This window comes from Paroedura picta, chromosome 6 (genome assembly GCF_049243985.1).
Source record: "Paroedura picta isolate Pp20150507F chromosome 6, Ppicta_v3.0, whole genome shotgun sequence".
NCBI lineage: Eukaryota > Metazoa > Chordata > Lepidosauria > Squamata > Gekkonidae > Paroedura > Paroedura picta.
In genome coordinates this window covers 88,791,622-88,817,688 of record NC_135374.1, presented here as the reverse complement: position 1 = coordinate 88,817,688, position 26,067 = coordinate 88,791,622, and the positions used below count along the sequence as shown (strand labels likewise).

At 40.5% G+C, this 26,067-nt stretch overlaps 1 protein-coding gene across 2 annotated transcripts; it reads right to left on the bottom strand.

Annotated features, from left to right (window-relative positions):
- Positions 1 to 1,304: 1,304 nt before the first annotated feature.
- TMEM182 (transmembrane protein 182) lies at positions 1,305 to 19,692 on the bottom strand. 2 transcript variants are annotated; one of them, XM_077343579.1, is made up of 5 exons: positions 19,275 to 19,682; positions 18,810 to 18,906; positions 16,721 to 16,819; positions 6,930 to 7,067; positions 1,305 to 1,560 (listed from the first exon to the last, which is right to left on the bottom strand). In XM_077343579.1, the coding sequence occupies exons 1-5, from the start codon at positions 19,413 to 19,415 to the stop codon at positions 1,337 to 1,339; spliced, it is 699 nt and encodes a 232-aa protein (XP_077199694.1). In that variant the 5' UTR covers positions 19,416 to 19,682; the 3' UTR covers positions 1,305 to 1,336. The 2 variants fall into 2 exon arrangements, with proteins under 2 accessions (XP_077199694.1, XP_077199695.1); XM_077343580.1 differs by lacking the exon at positions 16,721 to 16,819 and having other exon boundaries at positions 19,275 to 19,692.
- Positions 19,693 to 26,067: the final 6,375 nt, after the last annotated feature.

Genomic DNA, 26,067 nt, shown 5'->3' with positions numbered 1-26,067 from the left:
CTACAGCACTACCTGGACAACTGTGGACTTTTATAAGCAAAATATTTGTTCATATTAAAAGTGAGGCCAAGTTGTAATCTACAAAATCTGTCATGAGGACCAATTCATACATTACTCTCCTAGTGAAAAAACACTAATGCCCACATGAATTTCCCCAAAAGGTGTGCAGGTTACATTCCAAGGGTAAGTGCAGGTGAGTGTGGTGGCAGTTCCCTTTGCATTCTTCTCCATCCCTTAGCTTCCTGTTGACATGAGATATCCAAGGTGGCTCACATACACAGCCAGAACTACAAACTAGACCATTTTCTGAAAAAGAAAAACTGTGCTTATCTCTATCTTTAGCAGTAGACATTCTAAATCTGAGCACAAATATGTGTGAATCTTCTTCCCTTGTGGGGGAAAAAAGAATCCCAGTGTGAACAAGATGTCAGAGAATGGAAAGAGGAAGCAATCAGTTTGTTAAGACAAAGCAGAGTACCCACTGAAAACATGAACCAAGAGCGGCTCCTTTAAAAAGGCAAACGATTTGGAATGCCAGTACAACTACAGAATCTTGACTGCCTGGAAACATGTCTGGTGAACCAGCACTCTGAGTCCCCTTGGCACCGGATAACAGCTAGTTGGAATTGTCACCGCCATGGGGGGGAGTAATTTTTATTTTAACGGGGCAATCAATTGATGGGTGCAGTGGGATATAAATTAAATAATAATAATTTGTACTCAAGAGTCGAACTCAAAAAGCTTAGTTAAACAGTCACACAGTTATTATTTTCCATCCCTTCCAAGACAAAGCTTTCTGAGCTCCCTGTCTCACTTAGGTTTTTGTGACTATAAATTACATTTTGGTGTGGCTGTTGGGACCCAACAGAGCTGGTACCAAAGTTTAGTCTCAAAGAGCCTTCAGCACTTGTCTCAGATCTTGTGTGCCTGTTGACATTACACCCCCACATTTTATGATACTTGCTCTTTTCTTCTAGAGATCAATGTCAGTGGAAAAGAGGAGGGACTTCATTACATATGTACTTTCTTGAAGATGGTAACTGTTGAATTGTCCCTTATCCAAAATCTTATTCTTATCTGAACCATTTCACACCCCACCCCTCATTTTCAACAAGGAAATGTTAAAAATTGCAAAGTGTATGGTGTGAAGGAAAAGTAAAGATTTGAATGAGTCTGAAAAGACTGAAGGATGATATTGCAGAGGGAGTTTTGTGTCCTTTAAGGAAAACTATATAGGGTCACCTGAATAGATCCAGAACTGTACCAGCAAACACTCGAAATAGAAGACAGAGTGATACGAGGAAAATGGTTCACCATTCAAATACTTGGCAATGTATTAATTAGAGTGTAGGTGAATTGTACGCCCGACCAAAAGAAACAGCATTCCTGAAAACATAGCAAAAAATATGCCCACTGGAGCCAAAATAAAAGACCACCCATAGCGTATATAAATAGCAAAGTCTGGACAGTCTGTTTTCCTTGTGGTCACATAGTTGTCGAGATCAGCCATTGCCTGGAGCCAGATGACATACATCACAACCACCATTGTGAACAAGATGCCTACACAAGAGGAAGGAAAAGACAGTAAAGATTAGTTTATAGAGTGACAATACCTTGGAAAGGTCTAGGAGCCTGGTGAAAAGTTAGGCACTGTCAGATAAAAGGCTTAATGCTACTGCACTCTTATGAGCCTTGAATATTTAATGTCAGTATTTTCTGCCCTAAAAACAAAATGTCTCAGAATGCAGCAAATCTCCCCACAGCCTATCGCTGGTAGCTACAGAAAACACAAGTATATCAGCCTTGATGGTTTTCTAAAATACAGAAAAGATTACTGCATGAGTTATCTGCAACAACAAACCATAGTTTGTTATTAGGAAATAACTCTGGAGGATACTCTTGTCCACATGTCCTCTCTCCTTCTCCTTTTGCATACGGTTCCTTCTTTTAAACCTGCCGTGAACTAAGCAGTTACATACTTGTAAGTCCATTGAAACTGAGGGGCCTAGGAAGAGTAACTGCTTAGGGCTGCATCGTTAAAGACTTGTGTTTTCATGAGAATTACATCCAATTTGTGAACCACAAATTATGGCATTTTTCCCTCATTAAACCAAACTTCGGTTTAATCTGGGTTTGGATTCTAGTTTGTAGTGAAAAGAATAGACAGTATCTCATTATGAAGCTGTCAACACAAACTATGGCTTCTCATGAAAATACAAGCCTGCTATTATCACATGGGAGGATGGATGGGATATGTGAGTCCAGGAATCTGCAGGTTCTTTCCTGTGATAAAAAAACGTGGCTTGTTGTTGAATACTATTTAAACTTTAAATTTTAAAGCACTATTTTGCCACAGGTGAAAATGCTGAACACAAACCACATTCCAGTATATATGGTAAGTCTATCTTCAGAAATCCATGGGTTAATAGATAACATAAAATACAGAGCTAAAACAGTACCGCATGGCCTGCAAAAGGGAGCTCTTCCACCAGGCATTTGGTTGAGACGGAGTGATACCAACAACATCTACAGGGCCCCTGCCTCCTCCCCCCCAGAAATCCATTAATGCATTCTGCCCCTGGACCTGTTTGCACTGTTATAGTCCGTTACCGCTGTTATAGTTATTAATGTTAATATTATTATTGTTGTAGTAATTTACATGTTATGGAAAAACTAAGTTCTATGCATAGTTTCTTACGTTCCGTGTAAACTGCCCTGAACCTAAGGGGGGTGGTGGTGGTATATCAATACAAATAAATAAATAAATAAATAATGTTCTACAATACGTGTTTGGGTCTGAAGTTATTTTCTTCTGCTGTGCAATAAATATAAACCATTCTAACGGTAAGATTTTAAACATAATTATATTTTTCTAATTTTCTGATTATATTTTTCTAATTTTCAATGGACTTAGGGGTAAAACTAGGCAGAGTTCCTTGTCTAAGCCCCTTAAAAGATAATAACTCAGCTTAGAATTATAGTGGAAAAGTCCTGAAACTAATGACTATGTGAAAGACCAAAATTAGCATCATCTTTATAAAAACGGTGGAATAACAATTTTCTGCACTCATTCCCATATTTTTTCCACTCATTCCCATATCTCTGAACTATCATTATCTCTTCCTTTAGAACATTAGGCATGCTTCAAAAGTCCAGAAAGTCTAATGGTCAGTTCATTATGACAAGGAATGTGCCAAATGGAATGCATTATTTATTGGGGTGGGGGGACTGTTCTGACAATTGTCAAGAATAGCCATACCCAAAATTTCCAACCTCAGTGGCTGAGATTGCCCTCATCCTTAACATCAGCTGTAAGAAGCATCCGTTTTTAGAAACATTTCAGCCTACAAGCCGTTTCTACATTTTTCAGTTTGTTAGAACTTTGCTCAGGGCACAGATGCCCACTGCTTAATGGAACAGCATTTAAGAGAACGGTAACGAATCAGAAACGGCCGGAGAAATTTATTTCTAAAATAAAATATGTGTCGGAGAGAGATTAAGACTCAAAAGCACACGCATTCTCTTTCCCCGCCCCATGCCTTTTCTATTTCGCTATTTTGTATTTAAAGAAGTCTCATGAGTGATACACAGCATTGCGCAGTGAGATAAGACACGATTTCTCTGAGGTCAGAGAATGTTTCCATCATTAACATTTATTCTTTTGAATCTCTTTTCACACACACACACTTCTGCCTGCTGCAAAAAGAAAGGGAAAAACCCACCAAGCCTTTAGAAATGCCTGTGAATTCTAGAGCAATTTCCTGCCCTTTAGTACTTACTCTTCCCACACAGAAATGCCTTTCACTTGTCAGCAGTGAAGGGCTGGTTGAAAGCACAAAGCTTCCACTATAGAGACGTGAACGCAACAGGTGCTGAGCAGATTGACAGGAGCCCCAGGCTGAAGCCTTTCGTAAATTTAGAACTAAGCAGTCGTTTTGTTAACGTGTTTACCTCATAGGTTTTCTTCTCACTGGGGCTGTTGTCACTGTACATATTGATACTTTCTATATATTTAACAAATCCAGCTGTTGAGATGCCAGGTATTTTCTGCTTACAGGGCCCAAGTTACATCAATCACAACAAGTGGATGTGTCTAATAGCGTGATTTAGCAAGAACTGAGTAAGAATGGAAATCAGTACCTGGAAGACTAACTGGACAACATCTCAAGAGATCCATAATCAGCTCTTTCCAGTGGGGAGGGGATAGCTAGGCAGCAACACAAACCCAGCAGATTGTCCCAGAGAATCGTTGCAGTGAAACTGTGGGGGTGGGGAGGGGATTTTTGCCAGGACCAATGCAATACTGCCCAGCAGAACCTATGCCACTGTGGCAGAATCAAACTCATCAGGGCCAAGTTCACATCTGCGAACCTCTGAAGAAGAAACTGAGGAGGAAGAGGCATTTCTGCAGGGACAGCAGAACCAGTGCAATCAATGTACTGGATCCCAGCAGCAGAACCCAGTGCCATCCTACTACAGCCCAGTGCTCCATTGGCTCCAATCATGGCAATCATGGCTTGGAACAGAATCGCAAATCAAGTGAGGGAGAGGGGGCTTGCAAGGACAGCAGAACCAGTGCAATATTGGCCCCTCCCCCTCAGTTTCTACTTCAGAGATTCTCAGGTGTGACCTTAGTCCTGTTTTGTTTGGCACTGCCACAACAGCACCAGTTCTGCTGAGCAGTATTGCACTCATGCTACTGTCCTTGCAACTGCCCTCCCCTTCTGCTGAATCCCTGTTGAGCTGGCATTTGCCACAGTGGAGCATTGGGTTCTGCTGCTGGACACTAACAGGGTAGCAATTTGGCACGGGGTTCTCTGGTTGGATACTAGTACATTGATTGCAGTGATTCTGCTGTCTTTGCAGAAACCTTAGGCTGTTGGGTTTTGACATTACCACAGTGGCACTGGTTGTGCTGATGGCCTGGCCTTGCAAAAATGCCCCCGCCCTCATTTTCACTGCAGAGATTCTCTAGGACAGGGGTAGTCAACCTGTGGTCCTCCAGATGTCCATGGACTACAATTCCCATGAGCCCCTGCCAGCAATTGCTGGCAGGGGCTCATGGGAATTGTAGTCCATGAACATCTGGAGGACCACAGGTTGACTACCACTCCTCTAGGACATTCTTCTGGAATTATACTGCTGCCTAACTATTTACTTCCTCTGGCAACAATAGACAACAGAGGCACCTTCTTTGGGTGCCCATAGAATTGGACCCCCAAGTCCAATATTTTTGAAACTTGGGGGTTCTTTTGAAGAGATGTTCCAGCAGCTCTGCTGTTAATTTGGTGCATTCATCACAAGCCTGGCCCCCACCAGCCCACTGAATATACTCAGGCTAGATTTACCATTGACTTTACTATCCCCATAAGGTATAATGGAGCTGAAAATATTCAGTATTCTCTGAATGTTGCCAAATTCCATTATTGGCATTTGGGAGTATTGGCAAGTACCAATATTTTGGGGGTCCAATATACCAAAATCTGAAAAATACCAGTTTCTTGCACGTGCCTAGTCCAGCATTGTCAAGGGAACTGGGCACGGAAGACACTCCAGATTCTTCCATAGCCACCATTCTGTTCTTTGCAATTACATTTTTTCCATCCATCAAAGACCAGGAATTAGTTCTATAAATGTCTAATGTGAAGCTGGGATCTGGCTGACTGGGGAAGGTCTTGGGTAGGGACCTATCATATTCATGTCTTACGTATATGTCTCGTGACCTGATTATAGAAATTATTATTAATGTACATAACCTATCTGCCTTTCTATTTTTTTTAAACGCACATGAGAATACACTCTGAGTACAGAACTTAATGATAGCGAAGAGTGGTGACTTTAGGGACATAACATAAGAATTGGTCTCCAAAAAGGATATAATTTATACATATTGGTTGGAGCCATAAGTTACAGTCCCCACTCAACCATTCAGCTACACATTATAGAGAGTGCTATATAGTGTATTATTATAATTTTGACCACTGAGGAAGACCCGGAAGGGTCGAAATGTGTTTGGTCCTATGTGTTGTTAGTTCGGTATAGTTTTTAAGAAGTTTTTATTCTGTTTTTAACTGTGCACTGTACACTATAATAAATAAATAAATAAATAAATAAATAATAATAATAATAATAATAATAATAATAATAATAATAATAATAATAATAATAATAATAATAATAATAGATTTATTTCCTGCCTCTCCTGACAGGCTCGAGGTGGGTCACAACAACTAATATGTTTTACATTATTTTTATTGTTCAGCTCAACTTTTGAGTTCCTACCTGTTAAGGTTGGGTTTTGTTCCTTTTTTGGCTTAAAACTAAAACTTACTCATACATTCTGTTTATGAACCAAATGTGAATGAATAAATGTATAATTCATTTAAAAAAGAGTCGAAATAAGGAAAATGTGCTCAAGCCTCTGTAGGGTAGAATGTAATGTAAAATTAAAAACCTAAGGCTTAAAACATGGTCTCATTACAATTCACGTGTCCATTCATACTAATGCCTCCACTGACCAGACGCGTTTCGGCAGGGCTGCCTTTATCAATGGCCAGGCATAAATAGAGCAGCATACATAGAATACAGGGACTTTGAAGAAAGGCTGGCTCCTACAGGACACTCACTGGACACTGGAAGTGCTCATCTGGACCAGGGTCTGCTGTAGAAACATAAGAAGCCGCAAATAATTTTATCGGTCCTTCTGGCCCATAGAATCAATTAAGGTCCTTAGTGTCCTAAATATTAAACATTTTATATCATTGTATGGATAGGAGACTACTCTATATTTAATATTTCTTTTCCTGTATTTATGTATGCTGTTCTATTTATGCCTGACCATTGATAAAGGCAGCCCTGCCAAAACGCATATAGAATTAGACATATTTAGGAGGGATTTTGTTGAATTGAATAATACGCAAGGCACTTACCAGCAGAAATGAAAAATCCTCCCCCCACTTTGTAGAGAACATGACTGCCAAAAGGTGCAGCACAGATGATGAAGAAACTAGCAAAGATCGCTGTGACCACTCCCAGGAGAAGGAGCACTGACCAGAAACCACGATAAACTGCATATTCCCAAGGGAAAAAAGAAACAGAAAAGTGGGTTTTTCAAAAGCATGCTTTGAGACCAGGCAATTTTATAAAGCTTTCCTCCACTACTTTTCGTTTTTCTCATTAGCAAGCTGAATTTGTTCCTGCACTGCTTCCAGCATAACAGCAATCTAGACGCCATATGTCCTTCATTAGGTTTGAACGCCAAATCCTATCAGATGATCTTGGAATATAATGATGTGTGTAAGAACGCTATGAAACCCTGTTGCTTCATGTCTTCAGTATATGTGTGTGGTTAATAAGTTCATTTACTTGGTCAATGGAAATTGTTCATAAAATGGTGTGCTGAACAGTTGCCAAGATTCTTTTAGATAATTGTATGGTTTTGCTAGATAAAATTTATTTTATCGAAGTAGAAACAGACAACAAAGAAAGTACATAAGGAAATTCTTAAGACAGGGCCTAGACACTCAAACTTTTTTCCCCTTTAAAATACAGCCTCTTTTTTTTTAAGCAATGGTTAAACTTACTTTTCCAAAAGTGTATGTATATGTGATTTTTTTTTTCAAAAGCAAGATTGAAATAGCAACAGAGTAACAAGGCAAAATATATAGATCCAAAAAGAAAGTCAAGTTTACTGGTCAACATAGAGGCATTCAGAAACAATAGAAAAGTCCTTTATATATTTTTCAACTCAAACATCAAAATCTCATTGAGCCAAGGGCAAGCAATGCTGAATTAATGGGAGCATCTGCTAATAAATGAGCTGGAGTTTTGTGACATACAGCGGCCAAAAAAAAATTATTGTTCATAACAATAATTTAGCTGCTTAATTGCACATCTATTTTTGGAGACACTTTAGAAAGATGATAGCTGTGGAAATAAATTCAGATTAGACATTGTAGAACAGACATTAATTCCTCCTATTAGACAAATTATGAGTTGTCATGGTCTGTAGAGCTAAAAAATATGAGATAAGCCAAAGAAGTAATGCATTTCTAGCAATAAGTGTATATCTAAAGCCATAACACTGAGCTAAGACAGCCAAAAGTCATTCAAAAATGTTGTGTGAATAGGTATCTGATTAAATTTGAGAGAGTTTTAAAGTATTGTACATTACCGTCAGTGTGTGTGTCACTGCATATAAATACATATGTTGTTCATGAAATGCTTTTATTTCTCACAAAAACATTTAATTTTTAACGTAGTTTACATATTCTATACATCCTTATTTTATTCTGATATATTAAGAATAATTTCATTATTTTTAAAGGGAAAGACCACCAGTTTGAAATAAAAACATACTTTTTCTTTTATTGTCTATTAAATTATTCTAAATTCACCTCATTGAATTTTTGTTATGATGACAGCAAAAGGGCAAAAGAAAATCAAAATCCGTTCAACAGAGAAACGTGTGCGAAAATCAATCCATGCAGAATGATACTTTCATATGAGCATGTCCCCATTAAACGTGACTGAAATTTGTTTCACTGCCATATTTCTTAACAAAAGAACATTATTATCCTGGATAATGTGAGTGGAAAGAACAACAAATTGCAGAAGAAACCAGAAATTTTACTCAGTATATTCTAGCTCAATTGTTAAATGGTATTTTACTGCAAAATCACTTTGCTTCTTTCTAGTTTCTGGAATGTCAAGACCAAATGAACTTTTTTTTTTACATTTGGAAGAAATGACAGGCAATTTTATGTCACTTTTTTCATTTAAATTCAAATTGTTGTCCTTTTCATTAACCATATCATATCATGAAGTATGCCAGAAAGCTTCAATATTTTGACAATCTTACATTCATTCATTAAAACAGTTTGTAAAGACTATCTTAACATTCTGTAACTAGCAAATAGAGTGGAGCAGTGCAAGTCTCACAGTTTCAATACAACAATAATCTGGTTCCCACCATGCCTTTCAATTAAATGAAGACCCTTGTTCTACCTAGCTCCACCAGAAGAAGATCTGTCACAGCAAGGCTTCTTTCATTAGAGCTTAGTGGAAGGGGAAACTATGGTTCAATCAAACACGACTAAAGTTGATTTGAGTCCAATGCCACCTTTAAGACCAACAAGTTTTATTCTAGTCTAGATGTGAGCTTTTGTGTGCATGCAGGAAGTGTGCATACTGATCATTATGCTAATCATTTTGCTAATCATTATAAGCATGATAGAATTACCAAGTTCCACTATAAAGAAGATAGACCAAAAAAGGAACTTTGAGTAGGACATCTGAACACCATCTTAACACCACCCGTGGCGCCATGGACTAAATAAAAAACGCACAGCGCCTGCGGCTTAGTCCCTCTGATTCCCAGCCCCAGCAACTGCGAGCCGTGCACAGCGCAGCTCGCAGTTGCTCCTTTGCCACCGGCCTGGTGCGTCGGAGGCACGAAGCGCCTCTTGCCGCATCAGGCTGCCGCCCGAGGGAGCCCCCAGCAGTCGCGCTCCGCGCGGCTGCCGGGGGCTCCCTTGCCTAGCGAGGAAGAGAGTGGCCACCCCACCGTCAGCTCCGGATAGGCTGTGTCACCGCCGCCGCTGCCACCCCGCCGCCAGCTCCGGGTAGGCTGCGCTGCCGCCACCGCCGGGGGGGCAGGACGACCCGCCTCCGCCTCACACGGCGCCCCACAACCCCCCTAGAATCCATCCCCTCGCCCCGTGCCCGTCGACAGCCACCCCCTCACCCTCCAAACCCCTGCTAGCGCCCGCTGCATTCCAAGAGCAGCGGGCTTATCTACTAGTATAACATAAGAGACATTCTCAGCAGCTGACCCATAAAGATCTGCCAAAGCCTGTTTCAATGTTTCAAAAGTGATGTGAAAGGTGGCTAGAAATAAAGCAGCATAGAGGCATATAGGCCAGAATAACTGGCAAATATGTTGCCCGTTATGGGTAACAAGTCTAATTACAAGTCCAATTAAAATAACAAATGCTAAACAATTGGTGTTTAGTATTTGTTATTTAATTAGGAGAATTAGGAGAAGAGCATTAGGAGAAGAGCCTAATGCTGGGAGCGACTGAGGGCAAAAGAAGAAGGGGACGACAGAGAATGAGGTGGCTGGATGGAGTCACTGAAGCGGTCGGTGCAAACAAACGGACTTCGAGAAATTGACAGAGAATGAGGTGGCTGGATGGAGTCACTGAAGCAGTCGGTGCAAACTTAAATAGATTTCGAGGAATTGTAGAGGACAGGAAGGCCTGGAGGATCATTGTCCATGGGGTCACGATGGGACGGACACGACTTTGCACCTAACAACAACAACACTAAACAATTGATTCCCTTAAAACTTTATGTATGTAAACATCTGCATTAAGCCATGTGTGTGTGATTTGAACTAGTTGATTGAGGATGATTGCATAATCCTAACTCTAAATGCTATTATTAAAAGCTAAATTACCTCCTGTAGAACAGATATACTTGGAACTTTCATATTCAAGATGTTGCTTATAGCAAAGGACGGGTACAGGAAAGAAGCACAGTAGCTCAGCCAGTGCTATGCACTTGAAGCCATACTACGCTGTGTTGGAAAAGGACTGAAGAGAATAGCTTGCATAGCTGCGCTCCACAACATTTTTCTCCCTCATGTCCCAGTACTTGCTTTGGCAGCATTAAACATAGCTAAAAATACACTGGAACCTGGAACAGTACAAGAGGATCAGGAGGATAGCCTGTACATCAGTCTGAAGTGACATCATCAACCATGCTACTAATAAATTATTCCTTAATGCCCTTCATACAATAACACTGACATTCAGCCAGTCTGCCTCTAGCAAAGTGTGAGGATGGCCCCTGTAAAGCAACTCAAGGCCATTGTAAGTTGCAGACATAAACCCTGACGCTTGTCAGTTGAATGAGTATGACTTACTCATTAACTGTGAGTGGAGTGCACCCATTCGAACCCAATATGTGTGTGCAAAGTGCCATCCAAGAAAAGTCAACTTACAGCAAAGGGTTTTCAAGGAAAGTGATTAAGCAGAGTTGGTTTGCTCTACAAGGTCTTCCCTGGTGGTCCCTGTCCAAGTACTGACCCTGCTTACCTTCCGAGATCTGTCAAGATCAGGCTAACCTATGCTATATGACCTATGTTTACAACATTAAATACATTCATTCTGATGTGACAAGCTTTTTTGTCAACACCCTGCTTGGCTTCTGGAATGAGGAACTGACATGAGCAGTTGACACAATTGTTTAAAGTCCTCCTCCTTCTGCCCTCAAAGGAATAAGTTGACTCCTTGTAGCTTAGTACAAAGGGAACAAGTGTAATAAAGGTATGCCTTGCTTCAATAGCTATTTTTAAGAATATTTTTTGTTGTATATTTTATTTTTGTAATTTAAATAAAGGTTTTATATATCTTGCTGTAGGTTAAATATAGGCCTCTAGAGTAAGGTGACCAGATTTTAACATTGGTAAAATGGGACACCATTGACCGGGGGGGGGGGTTCTTGATTAAAAATTTGGTCTATATGGAGCAACAAAAAGTTTTATAGAACGTACAGAACACAAAAATAGTATTGTAATATATATATATTTTAATTTCAACATAAGTACAATTTGCCAGGTGCCCCCAGATGTCCCTCCAAAAATGGGACAATCTGGTCACTTTACTCTAGAGTAGGTAAGAGCAGACGTGGATGGGTGGTTGAAGTATGAATGGTAGGGGGGAAAGTTGGCTGGTTGGGAGAGAAAGCGTTTGTTTAGAGTGAATGGAAGGAAGAGAGTGGAGCAGGTGGAAAGGTTCAGTGTTCTGTAGAGTGTGAGAGAAATCTATATTATGTATTAAAGTCATCAGCCTAAGTCATAACTGCAGAAAATAAGCTTTGTGAAAGTTATTATCCTCATGGCATAAGGAAAATAATATTTTGTGGTTACATTTATTTAAATGTTAAGAAGAACTATACTTATCTGAAACTGTTACACATCAATTTTGCTGAAACCGTTATACTTTTTCCTAAATAAATTCTATATACATTTTAAGATACTTCTTTACCTCAGAGCCATCCCCATGTGCTGACCATTCTGCCATTCTTCCAAACATAACTAAATTATCCCGTTCTCTAGTTCTAACTAAGAATTATACAATAAGAGCTTTTGGTGGCAGTGAAAATAGGTAGGAAATTGTAAAGAGTCAGTATAACACATGTGACCTCAGAACAGTACAGAGGTACTGTGAGTGTTACATATAAGAGGCCCAAAAAAGAGCAAAATCCTGGCTTTTGTATTTATTTATCCAAAGACTGCCACTTTATAGGCTACAAGTAAACAGGTCCCTCTGCCAAAGAGTTGTTTAAAAATTAAGAATACAAAGGCAGGGGGGAGATAGAGGTGGGAATAAAAAAGGCAAAATTAATAATCAATCAATTATAAATTTATCAAATGAATATATTGGAAACCCTCTCCAAAGTTATCACTTTTTTTTGAGAGTGCCGAAAACAGAAAACATTCTTTACGACTGTGACACAGCAGCCATTTTTCCTTGTTAGCAGCACGTTCTCTCTTAACACAAACAGCATGGCTGAGGTAACTGAAGAAGCAACACATCAGGGTTGATTTAAGCTGTGATCTGTCAGGTTCAGTTCTGGGGATTAGAAAGACAACTATGATCCTTTCAGCTTGAAAGGTGATGATCTGCTGTGCAACCAAAAGGAAAAGCTTCATATCCCCAAGACCCTCAACCCCCAGGGCCCCCCCATTTTTATCATAGCTCATTCCCCCTTTACTGTACACGTACAGACCTCAGTGTGTGCCAAGAAATGTGGGCAAAGGAACGCAGGGTAGCTCCTTTAACAGTTAGACAAAAACCGACCTTAAGAGGGATGGGTCATCCCCTCCTAAGGACCTCAGAGCCTCCTCCCAGGTAATTTTATCACAACAAATGGCCCAGGTTTACAAAACAATGAGCCCTGTTTCAGCAATGTATTCATCTATACAGGAAGGTTTCAGCTCTTTCTCATTCATGGCAGGTACCTTGCCATAAGTTTAACTTTCCAGTCTCCCCAAGGGAACATTTTAAATATTTCTCAGGCATGAAAGGAAAGCTCCCTTCCACCACTTAGACACAGGTTCTTGTGCTTCATTTGCTGTTTTTCGTCATGCTCGATCCAGCTGCATCTTCAGAGTTGGTGCCAGAGGCGCCGATCCAGGGGATGCGCCCTACCCGTTTCCTGTGCCTCTGTGGGATGTGGCTTCAGACCAGACCAATGACGAGCAGCCTGGACCCAGTCAGGTGGATACTCAGCCCTACGATGTCGAGCCCCTGGATAAAGCAGCCAGCAGTCAGGAAGAGCGACACCAGCGGTCCCAGGCCAAGCCCTGAATGGCAGCGTCGGAGGACAGCTGTCCTCCCTGACAGCTGTCAGAAGATCAGCACACATGGCAGCTTACTGTCAGGGTAGATGAGGTCCAGCTGCAGCTCCTTCCTCTGATGAAGATTAGCTCCACTGCAGGCTCTCTGGTGGAGGGCTATATCAGGAGGGCCTTGAGACAAAGCCCTTCATGGCCTCAACACGTATATTACCCTGCCTGTCTCCTGAGACTCACATTCCAATTCACCATGGCAAAGCTCTGTTCCTGTGATTCCTGGCTCTCCAGCCCCCAGCTCATCTGATGTCTCTGCTCTGGCTCTTCAACTCCTGGCTTGTCTATTGACCACGCTCTGGCTCTTCAACTCTTTGGCTTTCAACTCCAATCCTGATTCCAGTTTGTGTTTCGCTTTTGTCCTGATCTTTCTGGTTTTGACTATGGCTCAGCTTGACTTCATTCCCCAACCCACCTTCCTGTGAACTCTGTCTCTCCCAGCTCCTGACCTCCTGGACTGGACTCTGGGGCAATCTCTCTGCTCTAGCACAATCACTAAGCTTTGCAAGTGCAGCCTGGCAGGGCAGCACGTTTTGCATTTTTCTATTATGAGTGGGGGCCAGCTTGGTGTAGTGGTTAGGAACACTGACTTTTAATCTGGCAAGCTGGGTTTGATTCCCTGTTCCTCCTCCACATGCAGCCAGCTGGGTGACCTTGGGCTCACCACAGCACTGATAAAGCTGTTCTGACCAAGCAGTAATACCAGGACTCTCTCAGCCTCACCTACTTCACAGGGTGTCTGTTGTGGGGAGAGGAAAGGGAAGATGATTGTAAGCTGCTGTGAGACTCCTTTGGGTAGAGAAAAGCAGCATATAAGAACCTTCTTCTTCTGTCATCCATTTTAAAAACAGAATCCAATAGCATGATGTTAGTAATATGTAATGTAATTTTGAATTTAACTCTCTAGTCTCAGGACAAGATACCTGTCAGCACAGCTTGTCCCTTGCAGGGATGCTTCCATGCTTGTGTGGAGACGGATGGGGCCAGTAACTAGTTGCCTTTAATTTGATTTTGCCTTATATCTCTACACTTATGATGGTTGTTCATTTAGTCTGATGAGGAGTGCATGTACTTGAAAGCTCACACGCTGAATAAATCTTTTTTGTTGTGCTACTTCAGACCAACACGGCTACCCACCTGAATCTATCTTCCAATTTTTTTACTGTATTCCATAAATTAATATGGTTTCTCTTGAATTTATTTTTTAAAAGCCTTTTTGTTTAAGTGTCTTTTCCCCTTAGTTTTCCCCAGTGTTGATCTGAATCTGAACCTTAGTATACACGGTCTAAGATCCAAGTATTGAAGTATCTAAAATAAATGTGTTAGTTCCCTGCTAACAAGGGATGTCTTTGTACATTATGGCCTGAGATGTGTAGCCCATTTGGGGTAACAACAAGTTGTTGAGCTTTATTTGAACTGGGTGAGCATTAGGCAAGCTGCATGTCTATAATAAATTATCACTAATTACTGATGGACACAGCAATCTTATACTGGTTTACTTGAAACTAAACTTCCAAGTAAGTATCTCTAATGTTATAAAATTTGCTTTCATTTTCTGTCCAGTTTTGAAAGGGACATACAAAAAGAACCTAATGTCACTGCAGCTAGAATCAAGGGGTGTAACCGGAGACACTTGGAAGAGAAATGGTATGCCATCTATGAGCTATGACAAATATGATGTGAAATGTAATGCACAAGACTTGGAACATAGATAGACCCCAATGGGCACACTCTGTGAGCAAGGGTGACAAATACTATGCCTCATACTCCTTCCATTCAAAATTAGGCATAGAATTAGGGAATACGTAGTTGAGCACAGGACAAAACAAGATCCCTTGATGCACCATGACTCCTCTTTTGTACCAACATTAAATAGTTCAGTTATGTCTCCAAGCCTTATTTGTCTTGCTATTTGCTACAGAAATCTTAAATCGTATACATGCAATAGGATTATATCTGTTCATGAACCTAATTTCTTTCAAGTAACAGATTAAACTGAACCTGGCTTAATATGAATCAGTCATCCTACCCTTCAAGTACTAGGATGGAGAGAGAACTAGATCATGCTTTGGGAAATCTCTCATGCAGTCTACACATGAATTAATAATTATTGTCTCAACCCTCAAGGAAAACTAGATTGGTTTGACTATGGAGGGAAATACTGTCAGATAGTTACATAGTTAGAAAAAAGGCAGATAAAGTTGCATAATATAAATCTATAAAGTTCTCATTTTAGACCACTTTGTGGCAAAATATTTAAAAAGAGATATAAATAAATTTGAAACACCACGAATAAGTAAACTGGAATATTTTGTCAGAAATAATTCATACCAAATAATATTAAGTGAAACCTGCATGATAAAGAGGAACACCATCTATGAACTGTGATTAAATCAATAACAGGAAATGTTTAAGAAAGATTTAGCTTGAATCCAGCCAGTTTTTCTGTAAAAAGGTTACACTGGGAATCATGGGAACTGTATGAACAGAAGTCAAATGGTATAGGGAGGGGAGAAGAACTGGGTGAGATTGAGTGCAAAAGCAGGCTGAATTCAGTCTGGTATATAACCAATTTCTCTGCATAAATTTAACACAGACTTTGCAGAGGGCCCTTAACTTGGCAGAAGTAGCAGAGGCAGGCCCAAATGGTCTACTTAGGCAGCTTCTTCCTTGAGGTAGCAAATTATGAAGATAGGACAATCAAATTCTATAAACATTTGATCATCCTTATTCCAAACATGTTTTACAAGCAATAGGATACATGAGATGGTATCCAACCTTTATGGATAGACACACGTAGGATTCTGTTGTTGGTTTTGCAACTCAAGATTATAATATGCAAACAAACCCTTAAATAGCAAGACTTCAAGAAATAAGATAGGTCAGAAAATATGATAAAATATGGATTCATTTTTGGTCTAACTGAAACCAATTTGAACACTTGCTGATTTGATTATATGAAAGCTGTGTCATTCATGCAGTATTGGGCAAAATCAGTCTTTTAAAAAAATCTGATACAGCACAATTTTTTTGTCATGTTTGTTGCTACCGTGCAGTTTTCAGTGCCAAGTTTCAAAAACATAATGCAATAGTTTTATCTTTACTTATTACAAATAACTGTCATGTGAAATCAAATCAAAGTTTCTGTGATTGCAGAAGGTACCTTCACAGTGCAGTCCTAAGCAGTCAATGGGCTCAGAATGGAATAAGTGTACTTTGGACTGCACCTCTTTCCAATGGCAGAGAGTCACAAACTAACCCTCATAATCCTCCTCCCACCCCAGTGACCAAGGAAATACTCACTAATCGCTGAGTCATAAGCAGTTGAATTGTGTTCATCTCGGAAGTAAGGAAATGGAGAGAGATAGGCATGGGTACAGTTTTTGGAGGGTGCCTGGTTAGCTGGGGAAAAGCATGACATGTTAACAGTCTTGTCCTCCATTTACATGAAAGCAGAACTTTTATCCTACTCAAGCACCAATAACTAAGCAAGCTTGGTAAATAAAGAATTGGCTTCTGTGTTGCTTACTGAGGCATTTGTCTCAGCATTGTTTTTCTTAAAATCATGATGGTTACAAATATCAAGAAAGAACCCATATGTTTTCCTTCTTCTCAGACTCCTTGGGTTGCCAACCTACAGGTGGTACCTGGAATTCTCCCAGAATTACAAGTGATCTGCCAGACTACAGAGATCAGTTCCCCTGAATTAAATAACAGCTTCACCGGGCCGATCCTATAGCATTGCACCCCTGCTGAGCACCCTCCTCTCCCCAAGATCTGTTCCCAAATCTCCAGGGATATCCCAGCCCAGATTTGGCAATCCTCTGTCAGGGTTATGGGACAATTTCCCTTGTCTAGTCTGGTTCCCTTTAACAGAGAGGGAACTGGAGACTTATAACATTTTGCACTATGTACTTTCCAGTACATAGACTGGAGGTTCTTTTTGTTTTTCAAGACAATATGCCAATCAAGAAACTGACCAACCGGGAGATTCATGTGCTGCTCACAAAAAAAAAAGGGGGGGACGCAATACAACTAGGGTTTTCTCTTCTGCGTAAGAGTATGTACTAGGAGAAAGAATGGAGAGGAAAAAGATTATGCAGAATGCAAGCCCAGCATTCAAATTAAGCCATGCCAATTTGTGTACAGTGAAAATCAAGAGTAAGCTGAGGATGCAGAAAAGACCGGTGTCTACTGGAAGGCTTTCAGGGACCATATAAAAGTGATCAGGCTTACATGGATTCAAGTCTCAGAATAGTCACTTCATTCTTTATTGGGGGGGGGGGGGGAACAAATCTAGCTTTCCAAAAGGATTTTGGAATGACCTGGGATGGGCTGTGAACTTGCATTCTGACTTTCAAAAGTCAACCCAAAACTTCTTTTCCTGAATGACAGATGGAACTCATTGGGATAGGTTATGGTTTTATCATCCTCTACCCTTCATGTACAAAAGACATGTTGTTATAGAGCTGCAAGGTTGGGTGGGAAGTTGCCATATGTCTATTGCTGATGGGAGATCTTCCCTGCCCCGTACAACAGTGCTTCAGCAGTGTGTTCAATTGTTAGTGCATGTATTGAACATACAATTGAAACTTTTGGCAGCCTTTGGAAGAGAGCTAACAACTGATAAACAGGCATCTTCCATTGATTGACGGTGCTATTTACAGCTCTTATTTTGGTTCTTTTAGTGGCTGCTGTACATATCTTATGTTTTATGAATGAGTGTGTGTCATAATCAGCCCTCTGAAGAAGGCCCTACACAGGCCAAAACGCAGCAGGTCTATAGTTGATTTATATAGTGCATATAACACAGTTCTTGCAATAGCCTGTGGCCTGTGTATGGATGTTTTTAATTTTTAAAGTTGTGCACAATAAAAACCATATAATTTTGTAATTAACTGATGCTATACAGACACTCAACATTTTCATGTCCTGACTGTTTTCAGTTGTTTTGTGCATGTGTGATGCTGGTTCCAGACTCCCCCCCCCCCCTTTGGCTCTTATCAAGCAACTCCTAGGCCATTACATAACCACTCCTGTTCTACATGCCATATATTTTTAATGACTTGTTTTAAAAGCAACTAGAACTATTAGAATAAAAATGAAACAGGCCTTTCCTGCAGGCTCCCAATCTTAACCGAGCACATAAAAAAGGATCGGGAAGAAAAAGAGTGCAACTCTACTTAAAATGGCATAGCAAGTGAGCTTCATGATGCAATAAGGATTTGAACACAGGTCTCCCTGGTTGTAAACTAACTCTCTAATCACTATATTGCAGCTTCAAGAATCTGAAGCATCGTACACAATGTTCTCTCTGGGTGAATGCCACCAACATTACAGACCTAGAAAGGAAGCACATTCCATTATGCTATTGTGAAATTAGGATACTTACTGTACCAGAATTTCCAAATGCTGTTAGTATTTTCATCTATGCTCCCAGCAAACCAGCATCTCCAGAAGAAACCTTCATGGTGGTAAGTAATCTCTTCCTGCACAGAATAAACACGCTTTATATTTTATCCTCATAAACACATACATTGGACTCTTTGTGGATGTAGACATTCACAGCATTTAAAATAAAGAATGTTTGACAAACAATCCATAGAAATGAGGAAGGGGTAATTCCTTTATTTCTCAATTCATTCTGATTATAATAAATTCAAACAACAACAACAATAACAACAACGTTTACTGGCACAAAAATTCAAACAATGAAAATTAACTTCCAAATGTTAATAGCATGGTGATCTAATGGGATTTAGATCAGGCCCACATTAAACTATAGAGAGTACTCCCCACCCATGAGAAATCTGTCTGAACATGATGGCATGCTGAGAAGAAAAAAATGTATACTAACCCTGGTGTCATTCAAACCGTCTGTGCACCTTCCAGCTTCTGTAGCAAGAAGCCAATAATCCGTTCCGAAAGCAACCAAAAAGAGCAAAATCCCCAAAGCTCCAAAGAGACCTCCAAAAAAGATTGCAACACTCAATTTCATTGTGGATATTTTTTTAAGGGTGATCTATTTACAATTATCTAAGAGAGATAGTAAAAAAATCCTACTTATAAAAAGAAGAGGATTGAACCACAGAACTGGAAGTGCTGTTGGGAAAAGTCTCTGAAAAAAATTGTAATCTTCTTTCATGGGCTTTTCCACCCGTGATATAGTTTGATTTGTCTTCCATTAAAGTGCTTGAAACCTAACAGATGGACAGAGGTTTCTATTTTGGAACACTCCATGAAAGAACTTTCACTAGTTCCCTGAGCTGGGTGTGGCCAGCCCAAAATAGATGACCTTCCCTTAGCTGAGTATTGACTTGAAATATTGTTGCACTGGCAGTACCAACAGACGTGAAAGGGGGATAAAGTTACTTGTCCCCTTGTTATTTAGCACAGGTTGGGTTTTCGTATCCACGATGGCAAGCACTTTCAATCTCTGTGTCTCCTCCTGTAATCAGGCAAGGAATGTACACACAGACAAACACAAAAAGAATGAACCCAAGTACTTGAAGGCTCATCACACAAGGTATTAAAATGCTTGGACTTCTTTGATCTGCTTACTTGATCGTTCTTAGGAATATCAAAATTGTTATGGTGCAGTGTCTACACACTGAAAGTAAAATCCTGAAATCTATGTAGTCTGAAGCATCCCGTTTACTAGGGAAGTACTAAGTGGTGCACTATGCCTCTCTCCAGAAAACTCACATTGTAACACAAGGAGCATTCCAGCAGAGAGCATTCCACCCAAGATCATACACTTCAACTATCCTTGGCTTTCCAGTGGCAGCCAAGAACATACCTGTGCTTTCAGTTTTTATTTGCTGGGGATTTTTAAAGTCAACAATATTCAGTGTTTTCTTATTCCAAATGAGTCAGATGATCAGCTCACCTCCATAAGAGGCATAGGTGGGACATGGGATCCTTCAATGGCCCAGAGGCACAACAGAATGGCAAAAACCTCACCCCGATTGGGGGGGGTGGGAGACAGTGGCTCAGTTGACTCCACCAGCATCTCTAAGGATGGTGTGGTGGAAGTCCCCCCTCAACACCCCAACCAAGGCTATAACTACCCCCACAACCTCAATAAACGCAGAGGGCTCAACAACTCCAGCAGCTCTCATACTGGTATATGAGTAATCTTTCATGACCCCAAGGGCACCAGGGACCAATTAGGGCACCAGGGACCCCATGCACCACATTTGTTACCCCTCGGGCACCAGTTGCCCCATAGTAGCCACAGAATCACAGAATTGGAAGAGGCCATATAGATAATCTAGCCCAACCCCAGTCTCAACAAAGGATCGGTCTAAAATATCCAGGATAAGTATTTGTTCAGACACTGCTTGAAGGGTACCATCTCCTTAGGCAGCCAATTTTCCCACCCAACTATTTCTTTGGCAGACTGCGTAAGGACTTGTCTATGCTTCCTTAGTTCACATCTATTAAGCACACAGACAATTTCTAATTGCCTATTAAGGTTTTTTTTATTGCAGGACCGAAGCAGATAAACTCAAATAAGATTGCTAGTCAATTTCAGATGAATTTCTTCTTGCTCTTTGTTTTCAGATTAATGCCTGCACAGATCTAAAAGAAGCTAGTGACTGGGCGTCTATAGCTCAGATCAACTGTTATCATCTAGAATTTTGCAACCATATAAGCATTTCCTTTTGCTATCCTAAGTGGCAAGATTAGCTCAAATATTGTCAAGTTTCACTTTATTTTAAAAGAATGAATTCTGTGATTAAATTTCTGTTGCAATTTATCATACCACTGTGCCTTAGATGTAAAATTTATACAAGCATTTAAAGCATCTTCAGAGGTCTAGAACAATTAAGGTGATATCATTTCCATCTGGTTTTTCATGAAGGTTTGGACCTTTCAGGAAATTGACTGGGGAAACAATTGTGAGGAGTTTGGCAGATTAAAATGAAACTGCCAGATTCTGCCGTTGCCACCCACCCACCTCTTCTCTTGCATACACCACCTGCTATTTTGCAAGCGTTTAACATTATTTTAACATTCCAGTCTTTGAAGATAACACCATTTTAGCTTTGAAGACTGCTCTTGTCATCAGGTTTGGTTAAGAAATAAACAAAATCACCACTGCCCACTTCACAAATCTTGCTGGAAAATCTCATGGTGGCATCTCTAAAATCAATTCCATATGTTTCATCGTGAGCTGTGTAATCATACTCGCTCATATTGTGGCCTCCAGACTCAGAGAAACAATTATTCATTCTTCTGATTAAGATAAACTCTTATAAGATTCAGATTTTTAATGTAGAAGTCGCTGGCCCAAATTTATCTCTGGCACCAGGACAACCCTTGAAGTTTTACTAAACACTGACTCCAAGCCTTACCTACATTGAAAGACTTATTTTTTTACAGATGCATATTTAAACAATTATAAATGTAAAGAATATTTCATGCTGAAATAAACTCATCAGGGTAATATTCTGGAAATTAAGTTTTTTTTTCCCCAAGGCCCTTGATTTGGGACCATTCCTGCTAACCCAAGCACTGTTGTTAAATATTTGTTTAGAACCTTATAGCCCTTTTCGTTCCTCCAGACCTGCCTTTCCTCACCTTTTTTGCCACTGAGAAACCCCTGAAATACTCTTCAGCCTTCAAGAACCCCCCAGAAGTAGTATGATGGTGCAGAATATGGCTGGGAAGCACGGCTATGTACATGCCCACCTGGGGCCCAAACTCTTTCTACCCCCTCCAGGCCCATCATTGGCCATTTTTGCAGTGGGGTGGGTCGATGTGTTCATATATGGTCATATCACTCAATAAATGTTTAACAAATTTTAAAACTATGGAAAAATTAATTAACTCCCACCCATTCAGGAAATCCTTTCAGGGTCCTCAAGAAATCCCAGACTTTCATGAAATCTGGTTGTGAAAGCCTTATCCAGACAGCGAAAGTACAGGAACTCAATTCACCAGCTCAGTAGAAAATCACCCAAAGTAGACTGTAGCTTTGCATTGGAAGTATACTTTACTGTTTAAAGCAGGAGGGAATAGGTCCATTAAGTCCCCAGTATAAAACCACTTAATTGCACCACTATCATTCCATTCCGTTATTTTCTTTTCAGCACATGAACGTACCATCACTTCATAATCTTCAGTAAGCCTCAATATGTAGTCCCTGTTCTTAGACACAAACTGGTCCAACGATGTGGCCGAAAAGCCCTGCTCTGACCTGCAGGCCCTATTCCACCATGCCCTTTGGGGCGGCCTTGTACCAATGGCTGTCTGAGGTCTCTCACCAGGGGAATGCCACTTGCCTGACTTTCCCAACAACTTTCTCTTCCACTCTCTAGCCAATCACCACCACCTGGCCTTTGTAGGAACTGTCCACTGAGAGGGCCAGAACTCCCAGCTTCCCTTTCCAGTTCTGAGTTAATATTGACAGCTGTCAATCCATCATCTGCTATCCACAATCTGGTTATCAACAGGGACAGCTTTGTGCCTTATGCACCACTAGGGGATTAGGCACTGTCCAACAAACCGCCCCTCCTCTTTGTCCTGGCACACATTCTAAAACAGTACGCCTGGAGTGATGGAAGGCTAATATGGTACAGTCAACTGTCACGAGCATTAAAATTTATAAAGCATTTGTTTTATTTGTTTATTTATTTGTTATATTTATATGCCGGCCACCCCGGAGGCTCAGGACAGTTTACATAAAATGTAGAAACGTTACAAGAAATTATCCACCAGCATACTCTCAGCACCATGCCACATTGAGTAAGGGATTTAAAAAGGACAGTATTATTTCTCTGTTGCCTCCATCTGTACATCCCTGAGCAGATGTCAAACTAAGGCAGGCTCTTTAGCTTAAAAGTTAAAGTTGTTCTAAAACGGTTTCCATTACCATGAACTAACACAAAAATTATTCTCCTCCTCACTCCCAGAAGTTTTAGTATCATCTCCTTTTCTCCTTCCTGAGACCAGGGTGTATGATGCATGGCAAGAAACCTCGCAAAAAGTCTGGCCAAAAAGATGTTGGCATTTTTATTGCTGAATGTGGTTTCACCATGGAAAAGCCAGTGCAGTAATTTTGATTATGCATGGCATTCCTCCCCCACCCCCCATAGAAGCCACTGCATCTTTTCAGTGCAATATTTAAAACTAGCTTTAAAATGACTTTTTAAAAGAACAGTAATGAAAACACTTGCAGACTTCAGTAAAAACCTTTACATGCATAACCCACCCAAGTCAGGATATGACAAAGAAGCTTTTTATGAAGCCATCAGGAAAAAAATCCTGAAGTCCTTCTAGCACTTAATTCCTCAGATATCACCCACTAGCTCCAGGTGGAGGGGGCTGGATCATCCCATTGTCTCTAGCTAGATCTATTAGCATTTCTAAATGGGTGGCTGAGGAAAGCCACTGGATTTACTTCTTCCCCTTCTTTTGCTTGTTTTCTACCCAGAGACCAAAAAAACAAAAAAAACAAAACCACTCTTTAAAACTTCTAGTAAAGGTTTTGGTCATTTTAAACCTTCAAAGAAACATGCATTTTTCCACATGGATATCAGAGACATTTATCAAATTCCAAAACATTTGCTTTCAGGGCAGAGAAATGTGCATCAAATCACAAATACCACATGCAGAATATACATAATAACATCATACTATACCTCTCAGCAAAGTTTGACACCAATCCTCAACCCAAGCTTTCCTTCAATTTAACTGGCTCTTCCAACAGTGGCCTATATCCGTATTCTGCCCTTCTCCTTGGCTTGTCAACCTCTAGGTGGCACCTGGAAATCTCCTGCTTTTACAATTGACCTCCAGAATACAGAAATCAATGTGCATAGAAAAAATAACTGCTTTGGAGGGTTGGCTCTGTGGCATTGTATCCTGCTACAGTTCCTTCCTTCCCCAAACTATACCCCCAAAATCTCCAGCTATTTCCCAAGCCAGAGCTGATAACCCTCCCCTCCCCTCCCCCCAACATTCCATTGTACCACAATTCTACAAAACATTGATCATTTCCCCTCAGAAATCCTTCTGCTTTCAAACATGCAGAATGTCTGAACATAAGGCCAAAGTGGAGTAGGATTTGGGAAACTCCGACTCCAAAGCAAACTCAGATTCAAATCTCCATTCTGCCATGAAATGTGCTGTGTGCTAAATCTAGCTCTGAGCACCATAAAGGAAGGGTGGGAGGAACATGTGCTGAATAAATAGGGCAATGTGTACAAGAAGTTTCTTGGTGCTGATTTTTGCAGGCAAAGAAAATGAACATTGCAATAACTTTGGGGAAATGAAGCATATAAATTTCAAATGTAAATTTCAAAACATTTGTGACCACCAAATTCCTTCTATTTTAACTTTCTCTGAACACTTGGGGGGGGGGAGGGGGAGAGACCTTTCTAAGAAATAAATCTTTTCAAATTACTGACCATGCTTTTTCTGGGTAATTTTGAGTAACAGGGTTGATTTTCCATAAATAAGATTCATTGCAGTTTTAAAAGAAATTATAATTTTTCAGTCATTCCCCAACCTGCTATTCTTTAAATAACTTACCATCTTCCTATTAGACAGTGCATTACTTGTGCTCAGCTTGTACATTAAACATTTGAGATAACTGCTAAATGTCCTAATAAAATGCCAGGGAGAAATGTAAATCACGACTACATTTTATGATAAATGGATCATGTGTAGGTCTTGATCTTCTCCTATTTGTAATACAGAAATCCAAGAACATGTCCCATTTATTACAATAAATTTCAAATGCTGTCTTTATCTGTTTCAATAAATGAACATAAGATCTTTATATGAAAATTTATATGCCATTTTTTCTGAAGGGTGGAATGTCCTTCCCCCCCTCAAGCCTACTATAGCATGATATTTTATGGCAAACCAGTGCAAGAATGAGAACATGAACACATACATGAACACGTGACATTGCCTTTATTCTGAATCAGACCCTCACTCCATCAGTCAGTATCATCTACACAGACTGCCAGCAACTCTTCTGGAGGGGAGGGGAGGGGAGGGAAGGGAAGGGGGAAGGGAAGGGAAAGTGGAGGAAGGAGTCTGTGTCTGTGTGTGTGAGGGGGGGGAGGGTCCAGGAAGGATGTCAGGGAAGCATGAGGTAAGGGGGGAGAGGACAGGGTAAAGTGGAGGGAAAGAATCTGTGTTTGCCTAGTGTGTGTGTGCACACACATGTTTGAATATGAACCCGGGAGGCGTCCTCAGCCTGTGATGGAGAGGGAGGGGGCTAGGACCAAGGAACCCCAAAGCAGGCATGTATTCCACATAGTGACAGTCAGACTCTCACTAGATTTTGTTAAACCAACTTTCCGCCACACATCTAATGTTTCTCTTATTTTATCTTCACATCGTTTCCAAGGGGCAGGCCAGGCTTAGAAACAGGTTTGGAAGTTAAAAGTGCCCAGAATGCATATTTTTAGGGTGCTCATTTTGAAAGGGCTTTTCCACATTGGCACCATATTTGTTTGTTTGTTTGTTTGTTTATTCCGCCCTTCCCTACGGCTCTGGGCAGTTTACATAAAACATTTTGGAACATTTACATAGAACACTATCAAAATCAATATAATCCTTGTCCAAGCTGGTGCCCACGGCTGCCATTTCCTGGATGGCAAAGAACTGGCAACTGCTACACCTCTATA

Bases quoted from the DNA above. Each gene is read 5' to 3' on its own strand.
- TMEM182 (XM_077343579.1), bottom strand. From the start codon at position 19,415: ATGAAATTGAGTGTTGCAATCTTTTTTGGAGGTCTCTTTGGAGCTTTG. The intron at 18,907-19,274 runs GTTAGTATACAT...TATTCTGTGCAG, and splicing joins ACGGTTTGAATGACACCAGG to GAAGAGATTACTTACCACCA. The intron at 16,820-18,809 runs GTAAGTATCCTA...GCTTTTCCCCAG, and splicing joins CATTTGGAAATTCTGGTACA to CTAACCAGGCACCCTCCAAA.